Source organism: Melopsittacus undulatus, chromosome 2, assembly GCF_012275295.1.
Source record: "Melopsittacus undulatus isolate bMelUnd1 chromosome 2, bMelUnd1.mat.Z, whole genome shotgun sequence".
Lineage (NCBI taxonomy): Eukaryota > Metazoa > Chordata > Aves > Psittaciformes > Psittaculidae > Melopsittacus > Melopsittacus undulatus.
Genome location: NC_047528.1, coordinates 60801083 through 60816438, shown reverse-complemented (window position 1 = coordinate 60816438; position 15356 = coordinate 60801083). Strand labels below are relative to the sequence as shown.

Below are 15356 nucleotides of genomic sequence, written 5' to 3'. Positions count from 1 at the left end.
CATCCAACCTGGCCTTGAACACTGCCAGGGATGGGGCAGCCACGGCTTCTCTGGGCAACCAGTGCCTCGCTGCCCTCACAGTAAAGAACTTCCTAATGCCTAATTTAATCTACCCTCCTTCAGTTTAAAACCATTCCCCCTTGTCCTGTCACTACACGCCCTTGTATAAATTCCTTCTCAAGATTCCTCACAGGCTGCTTTAGGTACTGGAAGCTGTTCTGAGATCTCCCCTGAGCCTTCTCTTCTCCAGGCTGAACAAACCCATCTATCTCAGCTGATCTCCATAGGAGAGGTGCTCCAGCCTCTGATCATCTTCCTGGCCTCCTCTGCACTCACTCCAACAGGTCCACGTCCTTCTTATGTTGGGGGCCTGAGAGCTGGATGCAGTACTCCAGGTGGGGTCTAGAGCAGAGTAGAGGCACAGGATCACCTCCTTTGACCTGCTGGCCATGCTCCTGGTCATGCAGTCCAGCACATGGTTGTCTTTCTGGGCTACAAGCACATATTGCTGGCTCATGTTGAGCTTCTCATCAACCAGCACTCTCCTAAGTCTTTCTCCTCATGTCTGCTCGCAGTCCAATCTCTGTTGAGTCTTTATTGTTTGAGATTGCTCCAACCCAAGTGCAGGACCTTGAATGTGGCTCTGTTGAACTTCAGGATTCACCAGCCAGGACTTGGTCCTAGCTACAAATCTTCCCTGAGGATAAACTTTCTCCGCTCATTGGCATTAAGACTGACTTTGCCTTCGCTGGTTGCATCAAATGTTTCCATTGACTTAAAGGGCAGTGTCAGCTGCAACAGGAAATCAAGGCAGCTTCTCAAATCATAGGTGAAGAATGGAAGGAATGTGACATCTCTAAATTTGTTTCAAGGATATGAATAAAGGCAAAAACTGTTGTACGCTAAGAATCAAATGGCTGACACTGTGTGCTTTAGAGAGGTGAGCCAAGCGTCTTGAGTCTGTGATTATTTAGTTCTCCACTATTTCACTGAGGAATTTTTCACATGCTAAACATAGTGATCAAAGCCTGAATGAAACAGCAAATGAAGCCAGAGGCACTTTCCCCACCCCCAGTCTTCTTTATGCTAGTCTCCAGTGAAGGTAACAGTGAGAACTACAAGTCTGCAGTGTGCTTGTTGAGTGTATGGTGAAATGTGCTGTAAAATCATAGTTAAGACTGTGTTGTTTTTAACAAGAGGTTGCTGTGTTTTTGCTCTGGATCAGGTAACATACTCAATCAGTAGCTCTCAGAACTTTTTCTAAGTAATTCCACTGCCATATTTAATGTTGTTTTTTAATTATAGACTTGCTTAAACCCCTATTTTCCTGTGTTTGGAGCTCATGACTGTATAGCTAAATTTCTCTTATGGTCTGATAACATCTTGGATGCAGGCTACTTCTCAAAATTTAAACGCAGAGTTGTTTCCCTTAGTTGGGCCATTGCCAAAATTAGCTGCTGTATCTGAGCTAGTTCCATTAGCTGCTTACATATTCTTATTGCTAGCTTCCTTCCTTGAAATAACAACTTTCCTGAGCCTGGATGCCTTAAGTAAAGAGGCCTTGAGATGGATGCTGTAGCATGGTTTGCAGCTTCTTTCCTGCTTGCTCCCAGCTTACTCCTCAGTGTTGTCTGCCTTAGGGCCTGCCATCTTCTGCACTCCACTGCATCTAACTGTGGCTTGAATTCCTAATGTCAGTAGCCTTTCATTCAGAAAAAAAACAAGCCTTTAAGAACCAGGGATAAGATAGGTATGAATACAACTTCAGCCTGGTCAGGGACGTTATTGGAGGCAAGAACTGTATGGTTGTGTAGGGAAGTAATACATCTGGGGAAGGGCACAAGGAAGGGAAGCAAAACTTAGTAGAAGGTGGAGAATGCAGTAAGCCTTGAGACCTAAGGCAGGGTTTATGAATGAGAGTGCTCATCCACATGAAGAGCCACCCATATGAGAAACAATTGATGGTAGTATAGGCTGCATTGACTGATTAGAGAACAAAAATAAAAGTAAATGCAGCTGTAATGTGACTTTCGTTGTTTGTGTGTGTCGTCTTACAGAATATTTTGGGAAGCGACTAGGGGCCAAATGGCTGCTGCTCCAAGTTATCATAATCCCTGTAAGCCTCATTGAGCCATACCAGCAACTGTCAAGTGAGGATGATAACTATAGCTCGAGTGTCTGTCTCTCCCCTCTGAGCATGGGGTTGAGAAAATGCACACTGCTTTATTTTTTTCGCTGTGTAGTAGGGGTGGTTGTGGCTATAACACAGCACTGTCTGTCTGAGTGTTTCTGCACAGGGACACAAGGAAAAATCTGCCTTTGTCTCGGTGGATGTCTGGGAGGCTTAACAGTGGCCATAATTGGTATGTTTGGATTGAGATGTTGCCTTCTGGCCGTATACTTCCTGCTGCGTGTCCTCTGCCAGGTCTGTGCTTCAAATATGATACTAGGTATTTTTAATAAATTGTGTAAGGAAGCTACCATGACATCTGCCAGCTTTACTTGCCTGTTGTCTTGTAGCTCTCTGTCTAGTAGGAGACTGAAGTGCATTCAGATTTCCATTTGGCTTGCTGTATCTGCTTTGAATAAACCTTCTCTTCTCTGCCCCACTCCCTTTACATACACTGCAAGGCACAGTATAAAACGTATTAGCTGAGTAGTAGGAAAAACTTAGTAGTAGAAACAAGCAAGTGTACTCCTTTGTACAGACTGATTTTGCTTCCCGCTCACATGATGATGTGAACTCTGGTCTTTAAGTTCATGCAGCAGGATGAATCCAGTATTTCTAAACATTTTAAAATAGTCAGAGGATGTGGAGTTGTCTGTGGCATGTTAATAGTCCTTACTTTCAATCACAAAAGCAGTTTAAAAAAAGAAAAAGCTGTACACAAAGAATTCTGGTTTGAGGGGTTTCATTATTATTCATCATGCAACTCTTGCACTTCATCCACTGAAGTACTGGTGCCAAAACAAAGACAAAACTGCTTTAGCAAATCCTAAGTATTGAGAAACAGGCGCGAGCTTTTGTAACACAGCCTGAAACTAAAGCAATGTTTCTACACTGGGACTTGTTTTATGAAGTCTCTTCCTCTCTGTTAATATTATTTGTGATGATTTCATTAGATATGTGAAGGTATGGAATTTAAAATGCAAGCATGTCTCTTGAGTTTTGTATAACATGTAAAAGTGAACAAATTTTGAACCATTTATAGAAGTTCCCATTCATTAAGTTTGAAATGAGGATTCTCTTCCTTATTTGCTTTCATTCCGCTTGATCTACACAGTAATTTGTTTCTCCTTCCCTGTCTCCTCCTGAAAATACCCATTGCCAAAACACACATTAGAGGAGGTTCAAAAATAGATACCTTGAAATGGGAAGGGCTGTAAGCTGGATAGCCGAGAGTGAAACAGTACCTAGAGGGAACTTTCTGGGTTTCATTCCTTGGTATTCCTGCTCCCGTGAGCATTCAGAGCAAGCAAGATTTTTTTTTGAGTGTATGCCTGAAGATTCAAATCCATTGCACCATTCTTTATGCTTTTACCTGACTTTTGGGGGGGGGAGAGCGGGGGTGCATGTCTCTTCTGTGGCAAGAGCTGTGGGAGCATCCTAAGGGAAGTGTCCTGAGGAGGGGTCAGTCAGTGTATGTGTTGGTGGCAGGGGCTGGATAAAAGCTATGCAGTAAGAGCCCCATGCTTCCTGAGAAAAAGATTACCTCTGCTGCTGAGGTAGAGCTTCCCTCATTCAGAGCATAGTAAGGTGATAGGTATCTACTGGAAAAGAGATAAGAAAAGGGTGTGAAGTGACAGTACCTAGAGTAGAAGGCTACAGAGTCAGACCCTTCTGTGTCTGAAAGCTTAGAGCAAGGTTTTTAAAATTGATGCAGTTCTTTCTTTGCAGTTCCTAATCCTGTTGGGAGAACAAGAGACAGTGACTTAGAGCAAGCACTATTTAATAACTAAGAGTAGTTGATGCCTGCTCATTGGTGTGTGTTAGCAAAACTAAAAAGTTAGTAAAACTGTTCTAAACTTAGTAGTCTACTGAAGAAGCTGGGTTTGAAAATGCCTTTATATTGAGCTTGGAAGGAGCTGAATTGCATTTACAGTGGAGACCCACTGTCTCTGCCCTTGCAAGTTATTGCACTCCGCAGTTATGTCCTGTAATTTGTTTTAAGTCCAAAAGAAACTGAAATAATGACAACACCGGTCTTGTCCATGCCTTTCCATTGTGCAGGTTGCAAGGTTGGGGAGGGGGAGACTCGTTATTTTTCCTTCTCTTTGAATGATTAGATTTTCTTGGAATCCACAAGGAAAGCTGAACTCAAAATGTGGAAGTTGCATCTGAACTCACTTGGTTCTGAAAGATTCCCGAGTTTTTGGCTGGTCTAGTTCTAGTATTTGTTTTGGAGGATCTTGTCAGACTCCTGAGGGCTATGTAGGCAGATGCTGCTGCTTTTTATTAATTGCTATGTCAAAATAAAAGTACTCACTGAAGCCAAATCAAACTAATTCTGGCTTTTGGGAGAGAGGGGGCACTGAGGGAGGAATTTAGCTGTTCTTTTGGAAAAACTGTTCTGCAGCCCTGGGGCTCATGCTCAAGAGAAGTTAGCTTGGGAAATAAATCATGGGGTTTGACTGCTGCGACCTCTTGCTCTTCAGGTCTGGGTGGGAGACAAAGCGAGTACTGTTCTCAAGAGATACATGGAGAAAAAGCACACATTGAAGTGGAAGCTGGAAGCTTTTGTGTGGTAACTTTTGATTCTTTCAGAAAGAAGATACTGTTTCTACAAAGCAACACAAAATTGGGGTGAGGGAATATCAGGGTTATCTCCATCTGTATCTTTACAGTTAGAGCTTTGCTGGCTAATTATCCAGTGTAGAGTGAGTGCACTTGTGTTGGAATCTGCTCTCTTCTATTAATTAAGAGTGCAGTGCACCTCAGGGGTGTTACCTGAGTGATGAGAGGTTGTGAATCTGCAAAGGGTACAAGATCTTGGAGAGGGAAAGCCAAGAGCAGAACAAAACTTGTGGTGACAGTGGCCGCAAATAATGCGTCCTGTGAAGAGTGCCTGCCAGCGGGCGTTGCTCAGGCTGACAAGCCTTGTGCAGAAAGTAATTCCCAGATGTGGTCCCTACATGGCTAAGTTGCCCACCACATAATTTCTTCTGTTAATCAATCTCTTTCTGGTACCATGTGTTGGACCAGATGATGCTTCTTGTCCACTCTGCTTTTCTGAATCTCAGGTTTGTTTTGCTGTGGTGTGGTTTTAATTATCTTGTACCTCTGACCTCTCCACCAGTAACAGACATTAATAGGGCACTTGCCAAAGGCCCCAGTTGTTGTCTCTTCTCTGCTCTTTTCTCCAGAATCGGCTAAGCTGAATTCAAGTATGTTCAGTGCAAGTCTCACTTGTATTTACATTGCCTTCAGACTTCCAGTATACCGAAGCTTCCCTTAAATTCTTGACAGAGGATTGGGTGTATCATCTACAGTTCATTAAGTATCGTTTCATGATAGTGAGTAAATTCATCTGTCACATTGTTCCACCAGAAAGGACAATTTTATGGCTGAGCAGAGTATTAGGCCTCGGAATGATGCAAGTGTTTTGCATGTGTAATGTGCTAGATATTTGGGTTGTGTTTATGCATTTGTGCAGCCCCCTCGGGTTAAGCTTGTGCGTGAAAACTTGCACCGAGTGATGTGTGCAGAATGAGGCCCTCAGGGCTGACAGCAGAAATGTGGCTGCTGGGACAGTCATATAGTTCCCAGCTCAGTAGAAGCTGCTTGTACCACAGAACTCTTGTATTTTGTACCTGAAGTGGTGGCTGCTGAATTCCTGATTCCAAATAAAAGAAGACACAACTGAGAGTGCTGTTGATGGCAGCTGGGACAGTCAAACCAGCTCCAATTTCCAGCTGTTAGATTTTCTCCTCTGCCTTCACAGTCAGAATGATTGAGTGGGGCTCATGGTGGTTGCCATAGCTCAGAGCTGGATGCATTTATTTCAAGAAATGGGAAAATGTTTCCAGTGGTGGAAGTTTAATCTGTGGGTATACCTTGGGCTTTGTTGTTTATCCAATATGTATTCTTGTATATGGCTGTTGGACTAGTGACTTAAATAGTATTCTTACTGAATACTGGATAATGTCTCTAGACTCTGTAAAATTAATGTGGCATATTCCCTTCAAACACAGAGTGCTTAGCTAATTTGCATTGCCTGTGTATTTTGAGTGAGACTTGTCAGCTAGCTCTTGAGGGAATGTGGCAGTTCTGGGGGAGTGTATTTTTACTGTAGGCAGAAATACAAGCAAAAGTGTATGGTGATGTAAAATATTCTGCAAGAAGCCAAGACAATGATGTCTCCTGACAAAATGCTGAAAAAAATATAATGTAAAAAAATATTAATATTTATTGATATCTAATTTTCTGACATAAAAAGCCTTTAATAATGGTTAAAGCTACAGCACACTTCTGTCTCCCATTTTTGTGCTTAGCCAAGACAATAAGGAGTTCTGTGTTTAAAAAGGAAGAAAGAAAACCCTGCTGGCTTTTGGCCTGTTGGAATTAGATTTATTTTTAAGTCTATATCTGCAGTGCTTGCTGTATTTGTTCATATGACTCAGACTACATCCACTCATTTAGATCTACTGAGGCATGAGTGACTAGTATTGAAAAGTGTGTGTAAAATGGTAGACCTGCCAATGAATAAATAATGTTGATACATGCTTATAGTTCTTAGGGGTAAATCCTTTCCCATATAATTAGATAGAGAGAAACTGAAAGGGTTGCTATTAGGTGTCTGAGATTTTCTTTTTCTCCATTTAAATTGGTAAGATCCAAAGAAAGCCCCTGAAGTCTCTAAAGAGCTTTTCATGCTGAGATAGTATTTATTTTTTTTAAATCTGGTCTTACTGTAAAGGAACTTATTCTATACAATTCCAGAATGCAAAAATAGACAGATATGCAGCACTATCAGGTAGCAAGCATCATGCCAGCTCCAAGGCTTAGTTACCATCAGTTGACTGAATCTGAGTTTCAATAAGAAACATTGCAGGGGATGGGGAAAGAGGCAATGGCTGTAGGCATTTTATTTTAAATAAACCAGATCCTTTAAAATAAATATTTAACTATATATGCCGTGAACCATGCTGTATTTTGCTCATCCAGTTCATGGGTATGCTTTAGTGATCTTTGTCATAATGGTCTATTGTAAGCATAGTGTGACAGCAGGGGCCTCTTGCCACCTTTCAGGGCACTTTATCTTAACAAATAAGATACAGTCTTATTTGGTCTCTGTCTTCTTTATTTTGGGACATCTATTTTTCAAATATAAAGAAGTATCTATTGAGTTTTTTGCACATGAAGAAATCTTGTTATCTGAGTGTTTAGGATAGGTAAGAGTCAGTCTGCTTGAAGGCACACATTCATGGGTGGGAAAGACCATCAGAGTCCAGAGTGATACTCTGGGCGTGAAGTATGAGCACACTGGCTCCTCCAGGATACCAACACTAATTTCTTTTTTTTCTGTGTGTGTGTTTATGTGTATGTTGTTTTTTGTTTACCCAGCCCCTTCTATGGAGAAGACTTTTACTGTGAAATTCCTCGGACCTTTCGCCATCTGTCATTTTATATTTTTGACAGAGATGTTTTTCGAAGGGATTCCATCATAGGTATGTGCTCATAAATTCTTATTTTCTTTACAGCTTGCTTCTCTTGGATTTTAACTGTTTGATCATATGTAGTCTTATGAGTTGGGAGCTGGGTAGGACTGACAGTGACAGTTGCACATACTGTTCAGGATTGTCCTTTTTTGTCAAGTGACAAAAATGCCTGCAGTATTACATATTAAAAAAGTCTGTCAGGTAAATGCTGTCTGTTGTGACAGTAAATGCATATTGCAGTTTAACTGAAATAGGCAATAAAGTCTTGTTTAAATGCTGGCAGCATCACTTGTTACTGGATTCGTTCTTTTCCCTAAATGCATGGCCTTTAGTCTTACCCTTGGCTGTATGGCTACCCTATGACTACCTTAATGACATGCAGAATAATACCTACTGGTCATAGGTGCCCATAATACAATGATGACAGGATTTTATAGAGCATATCAGAGCAAGCTGTTGCCTACAGAATAGCTCTGTAAGACTTCCAGAGTCTTGATGTGGGCAAGACCTCTGCTTTTCCACATGTTATTTGCAATGCATTTCACCTGCAGCAAATTGCATGACACTCCATTTATCTCTTCAGGGATAAAAGTCTTGTAAAAGCCTAGTTGTTATTGAGCGGAACAGTTTCCACTTTAAGTAATTTTAACTGTTGGATTTTTTTCAGCTTTTCATCTCTTTTGAAGCAAGTAATGTATGACTACCATTTTACTAATTACAGTAGAACATGAATATAGCTGTCAGTGAGGTGTGTATGTTTTGACAGAGCTTCTAGTGAGGAAGTTGTCTGATGCTGAGCAAGAGTTTGTATAATACTGTAAAATGCACTATGTTAAAGTGCATGGGGTGGTGGTGCAGATCTCTTTGTATGCATCTTTACATTTGTTATGCAGTCACTAGCTTTTTCTTTAATTATTCATGAATTATTTTATGTTTTACTTAAAGCTAGAAAACTGGGTCATCACTCCCCTAACTGAGCTCATGTGTGTACAAGATCTGGCATCCTGGGGAGGAGGGCATCAGTTTCTGATTTTTGAGTGAGCTTTTGGAAAGCTTTTTGGTCTCTCTAATCTCTATAGTTTCCCCTGGTAACGTGAAAGTAATACTGCCTTTCTGATGAGTTTCTCATAATTTAATGTCTCACCTGATGTCCTGTGTGACACCACTTTTCTGCAGCCGCAGTGACCTACGAACAGGCCATGGACTGGGATTTTTCTTGCTCAGAGCTTTACTACCTCTCTTTGAACAAGGGTCTCGAAACACTTAACACAAGCCAGATCCATGAAATTGCGGATAGAGAAGTGCAAATTGTTTCCTTTTCTCCATGTGTCCAAAGTTCCTGTTTTAATAATCAAGCTCTGACATTGGAGGGGAATTCTTCAGGGGCTGCTGGAGTATCTCATCTTAAAGGTACTGGGAGCAGTTTGTGAAAAGAAGGACTTGGAGAAAAGATATAAAGAGACTTTTGGATGCTGAAATGATTGATCAGGTTTCTCATTTTCATTACCTTTTCAAGAAAAGGCAATGTTGATATGTTTAATTTTTTTTATGCATTATGGAATCCATAGGTAGGCAGATTGGTGTGCTACTACACTGATGTAGCACTGAAAGTCAAAATTCCAGTGTCACCTGTCTACGCTGAGATTTTACAGTACATATTAGCTGTTGTAGGCTGAGTTTTCCCCTCTTCCACTCTCTTCCCCTCCCTCCTTTTCACAGGCATATTTTGAAAAGCATTTCAAAGAATTGGAAGTATGATAAATAGCAATGGAGAGAAGAAAAAAAAATCCAGCATTACTGTCACTTTGATACTACCTCTGTAAGTTCTGCTTGTAATAGGAAAATGTTCTGGAAAGAGAACAGTGCTGTGGAGCAACTGCATGTGGTTATTTTCAGTAGTTCCTATTGACAGGAGTCAGCAGCAGCAAAGCTGAACCGTGGAGGTTTTTTTGAGAAAGGAAACTCTTTCATTGGAACAAAGTCTAATATTTAAAAGGAATAGCTGCTGTATGTGTATATTCAGCTCAGTCTTAAGAGACCTTTTCTTGCAGGGGCTTGAGTAAGGGAGGTTTGGAAGAGGCCCCTACTAAGTGAGTTTGGTCAGAGTAGTGCTAGAATAAGCAATTTTCCACTGAACTGCTGAATTCTGCAAATAGAGGCCCTTTGTTTGCATTACAGAGATATCTTGTTATATTATGTCATCATGAGACATTTCTGCTGAAGAAAATGTGTTTACCCATGTTTGTCCAGCAACAAACTTTCTCAGAGAAGGGTGTAGGGGGTTGTGTCTTCCATCCAGGGAGACTAATTTTAAGTTCAGATGTTACTGAGCTTGTGAATTTGCCCATGTTTCCTGTGTGATCTGGTATACTTAACACATCTGTTGGCGTTGTTTGTTTGGCTGGGTTTGTGCGGGTTTTGAGATAGAGAACAGTGCATGTGTGTCAGTATGGTGAGAATTTGACAAATGGCTGGTTTTTGGTTGGACTAGCAGAGTTCCTTTTTAGTCACTACTTGTCAGAACTTTCTCTTGGTGTTTTAATATTGATTTCCAGGGTGACTGGAGCTCAGAACAGGCATGTTTTTATTTAATCTGAAGCACAAGTTTGCGATGGTAAATTCTTTAACATCGGAACTGCAGTTCTGTGTGTGACAGATGAGAATGCTCAAGCTACCAAAAGCGGAAGGAGTGGGGGCGAGAAAAAAAAACAACAAGAACCCCCTGAAACCTCTGACAGAAACTTCCGAGGAGAACCAAACACAGAAACTGGACACATGTGCGGCAGATACGTTTTGGAACACACTGTAGTGTTTTGGCATACAGGATGGGAGGATTGTGCAGATAAAGATATCTTTGAGTTTGCATGTTCGTTTATTATGTTTGCATTTTCCTCATTATAATTTGCTAAGTCACCTAGGATTCTGTTAGCTTGAACAATGTGTCTTGGAAGAATCTTGGATGCCAGTTGAAAAGCAAATACGAAGACAAAGCAGAGCTCAGTGGATCTGGAATGTGATTTGTCTTTTTTTTCTAGATAAAATGTAGCAAATACACAGTTACTGAGGAAGTAAACTAGTCTAAAGTTGTCTAACTGGTATTGTGTGTCTTGACTCTTACTGGCTAGAGTTTATGTACTGATTTATGTAGTGTGTTGAACTGCTTTTAGTGGGAAAAAATAGATCTGTTGGTTTGTTTCCAAATGATCAAATAGGAGTAGTAGGCTAATTCGATGGAACACCGATCTGTATAATAACTAGGATAGCTGTTTCCATCTAGTTGATACAATGTTAAAAACATTGTTAACTTGAACAACTGTCAGTTGGTACCCCTCCAGTTGTAATGAGGGGTATGTATGTAGTAGAAGGAATATTAGGATAGTGGTGCTGCTAAGTACGGCAAATATAAATACATGCTCTTTAATGATGATTTTTTGATACTTAGTTTTTAGTTTTTCAGAAATGTTGAATGAGGCAAGCTGTGCTAATACAGAGGGACAGAAGGCTTTAATACTTGAGCTAGATTTACTGAAGAAAACCATCTCCATGATAACGCCCTGAGCTGGTGTTCTCCTAGGAGCCTAATGAACAGTTCAGGCTGCCAGGCTGCGACCTTGAACCTACAGATCAGTTAAAAAAGCAGAAAATGTACTACACCAAATCGTGTAACACTGCGCTGGTGGAATAGTTAATATCAGATGCCTTCAGGAAACATGTACACAATTATTTATCCTCTACTTAATTCACTAATCAGGTTGGTTTTTGGGTTAGTGTTTGGGTAACAGATACATGTAACTGACATGCTAACACTGTGCTAAGCAGAAACCTGAACATGCACCCCCTGTTGAGGCTCTGAGGGGAAAAAGTAAATCCACTGTATCAAATCTTGGCCCCCCATAATGCGCTGGGGAATAAGTACCTCGGTGGGCTGGTGATGGAGAGAATGAAGGAGACTGTTGCTTAGTGCAGGCAGCATGCTCAGGGCCTTGGTGCCTCCTGTAAGGCAGGCAACTGTGACTGCAAATCTACCTTTTAGGACTGCTTTGCCACTGCAACCAGCCAACCATAGGTGCCTATCCCATCTTTCTCAAATGTATGGACATTTTAAGGGTCCAGAGAGCAGCTGGCAGAGAATTGGTACCAGAGGGTGTGGTTGGGTAGGTGGTGTGTTTCAGATTGATTTTTCTTTATTTTTAAACAGGGGGAGTAGAAATTGCTCTGTAAGCTGGGTGAGCTCTTCAGGTTTGTGGACATCAAAACTACCCTGATATAGTCTATGCAATGCTGCAGCTTGCTGCTTTTAAGGACAGAAGCTATGTCCTATCCACAGCCTACGTTTCTCTGCCTTATTATCCAAGATAAATACCACAAAGGGAAAAAATGGGTTTCATAAGTGATATTATATTTGGACTAGTTATTAAAAAAACAAACAAAACTGGGGTCGAGTGTAATACACCTTAGTACTCTATGTAGGATGTGTAGTATTCTGCCATTATCTCCACCACTTCTTACCCATGGTAGCAGATGGTGTAGTAGTGCTTGTGCTTCATGGTGCACTGCACAGGAGCCGGGAGGGAGCCATTTTGCTGCTTCCAAAGCTCTGAAACCTCATGTTACCCCTAATTCTCATCCTTACCTTTCTAATCCTTAAGTAGGCAGATAGTTCTCCCATAACATGGAAAAAGATTGAAACAAACAGAGTGAATTTGTGCTCACAAACAAGGCAGGCATCTGGCCCTTCTTGTCTTGCAAAGTTTCTGTACTTTTATTTGATGACTAATAACCTTTCATACAGATAATTATAAAATTTCAGGTAGTCTGGATTAGCTGCAGTGCTTCTTGGTTGGAGATTGCAGGGTAATTAAAGTTTGCAAGGCTTTCAAAGCCTAAAATGTTGATTAAAATAAATTCTGTTTTGTCTTTAGTCTTTCCAGCTATTGAAAGTGACTCTTCTTGTGCACTTTCATATCAGTTATTTTTAATAAATTCACTGATATAGTGTGTCTTTGCACTTAATATACCAGCATGAAGCAACTTCTGAACTAGCTTCCTGGTCCTCTTACTGCCAGATACTGTAGCACATAGGAAGCAAAGTAGTCAGCTCAGAGCTGAGATGCTTGAATTAATTAGGCATTTGGGACCCTTTAACATGTGACTCAGACCTAACTCTTTGCTATATAAATTAACTATGCTGCAGTCAGTGTTACTGAAGGATGTTATGTTAACCATACTACATTATATTGCTCCAGCTCACTTGGCAGCAGTATGCAAAATTCTGTGGTTTTCACTGTGCCAGTATTCCAAGGTAAAGATAGCCTACAGAGAAGATACAGGAGCTCCTGAAACACTGTAAAATAACTGTTGGATCATTGTTCAGGTAGAGCCTTGTGCCTTTTTAAAATTACAAACTCCTTTCCTATTGCTGTTCTGACGGTTTTTGGCAAATACGTATCTCAGCTGTGAGGTAAACATCCTACAAACTGGCAAATCAGTATTAAAAGGTGAGATGTAATCCTCAAACTAGTGTATAATCCTTTTGTCACCAACAGGTAATCCAGAGAGAAGGTGGTCGTGACTGAATGGAGAGTGTTTCAGCGAAATTATGAACTCTGTTAGTCTTTGTATGGAAGTGTTAGACCCTGAATTAACAAGCCCAGGCATGTGTAGGGACAAGCTAACACACTGCACTGACTTAGCAGAGAAGAGCTTCTGAAACTCCAGTGGGGAATGGGCACTGAGGGTGCAGTGCCCCCACAAGCACTTCCCAAGCAGATAAGCCAGAAATCTCTACCCATCTCTGTTGTATATTTCTTCCTCTGTGCCCAAATTATTCACCTTCTGCTATGTTCTTTGTTGATGTGCAGAAACCATAAAATAGGTCATTTGAAATTACCTGTGTGTTGAAACGCCAACAACACCCACACATGGCCCCTGAAACTTACTGCTTCTTCCCTTCTCCTCCCCCAGAATGATTGTTTTTCATTGTTCTGTGTTTTTTAGTTTGGATCCATTTCCTCAACAGTTCCAGTACAGGCTCCTGCAAGGACAGGGGTGCATGGGTGGGGAAAGTAGGAGGCTCTTAAATCAGTTTGCACCAGGGATCGTAAGTGGAATTTGCACCCTGACAACCATCCAGGCCCTAGGTAGTAATTTCATTCATCCATGACTTTACTACTAGGTTGTTGATAGATTTTTATTTTTTTTATTCCCTAAAGAGAGATTCACAGAAGAAAGGGATCAAGTGTGGCATGTCACATTTTTGTTTTGAACACAGGGCTTAGGATTTAAATATGCCAGTGAGCATCTGTTCAGTCTGAACTGGAGGGACATAGGGAAATGGCTGCCATATGGGTGAACAACATGCAGGAGTGTGTAAGGTTTCCCTACCCTGCCCCAACCTGAGGTCCTGGTGAATGTCAGACTTCAGAAAGAAATTCTTTCCAATGAGAAGAATGCTTTCATGTAATCGTTGCTGGGACTCCAACTTTTAAAAATGTAACTTAAGTTTTGAAATTACACCATACACTGTTCAGCATGCCCTGCTGTCTTCTGCCTGCTCCCATAGTGGCTGAAAGCTTACACAGACCTGAACTCTGCAGCCTAGGGCGGCTCTGAGGAAACCTGCAGGAGTGGCTGGGTGCCTCAGGTGCAAGTTTTAGAGTCTCTCTCCACTGCCTGGCTGCTGCCCAAGTCTTGAGAAAGAGCAGGGACAATGGGCTCGAGTTTGGGAGCATGTTGAAGAACCACAAAGAGGAAAACATCCTGTAAGTGAGTAAAGGTGGTAAACCTTTCTGACCTCTTGTATCAGGTTTATCAACAAGGAGAATTATAGGCCCTTATTGTGTAGTGTCAGGTCAAATGACAGGTGCCAACGGCTTTTGATTATTGGTCTAGGTTTAACCTGCTTCTCATGAGGCTAGAAGTTGTTTGAGCTAGGTCAGACATAGGTCAGTTAGTGGCAGAGCAGTGACTGCATAGATGAGGGCAGGACCTGTTTGGGCTTAGCACCTGCACTGCGATACACGGGCCTGGTGAGAAGGAGGAGTGTGGGTTGGGTGAGCAGTGGACATAGCTAGTGCAGGTGTAGAATTATAAACAGAAATTGTGCAGGCTGTTCCTGTATGCAGAGTTTGTTTAATAGGGCAGACCAAATAATCTGCCCTATCAGTAATATACCTTTGTATATGTTTAGACTAACCAAAGTATAGGCCCTTTTGTTCAAACGCACCCTTCCCCCCATAGTAAATGTTTCTCCTTTGTGGATCATTTGGTATACAGTGAAAAACCTTGGATTCTAGCCAGACAGGTCAGTAAGTTTCACTCATTAATAAGACTTGCTTGTGTACAGAGCAAACAGTGCTATTCAAACAGTTTCCTAATCAAAACAGTTGTACCATCATGTTATTAACCCTCTTAAAGCTGAAGGTATGTACCATTGCGTCAAAACACTTTGTGCTGCAATTGCGTGCCGACTGTGCGGTCAAATCCACCTGGGTTATTTTGCCATCCTTGATGCAGAGAGCAGTGGAACTCCTTGATGAAAGAGAGGACAGTGATAACACACCACTTATGCTATGCACAGGTGCAGATGTTGGTGAAATCGTCCTTGAGGTTTACGCAAGGATATTCCCTGCATGGGAGGTGACTGTGAATGAGGCTGATTATGGGTGACAGTGTTTGGGAAGCGTATGCTGCACTGC

At 41.5% G+C, this 15356-nt stretch overlaps 1 protein-coding gene across 1 annotated transcript in view; it reads left to right on the top strand.

The window, feature by feature from the left end:
- The window catches only part of RASA3 (RAS p21 protein activator 3), a 131935-nt gene that overhangs the window by 45166 nt on the left and 71413 nt on the right, over positions 1-15356 (top strand). The window contains exon 3 of the mRNA XM_034074338.1: positions 7565-7668. Coding sequence (XP_033930229.1) covers positions 7565-7668 — 104 coding nt within the window. The remainder of the gene's footprint in view (positions 1-7564; positions 7669-15356) is intronic.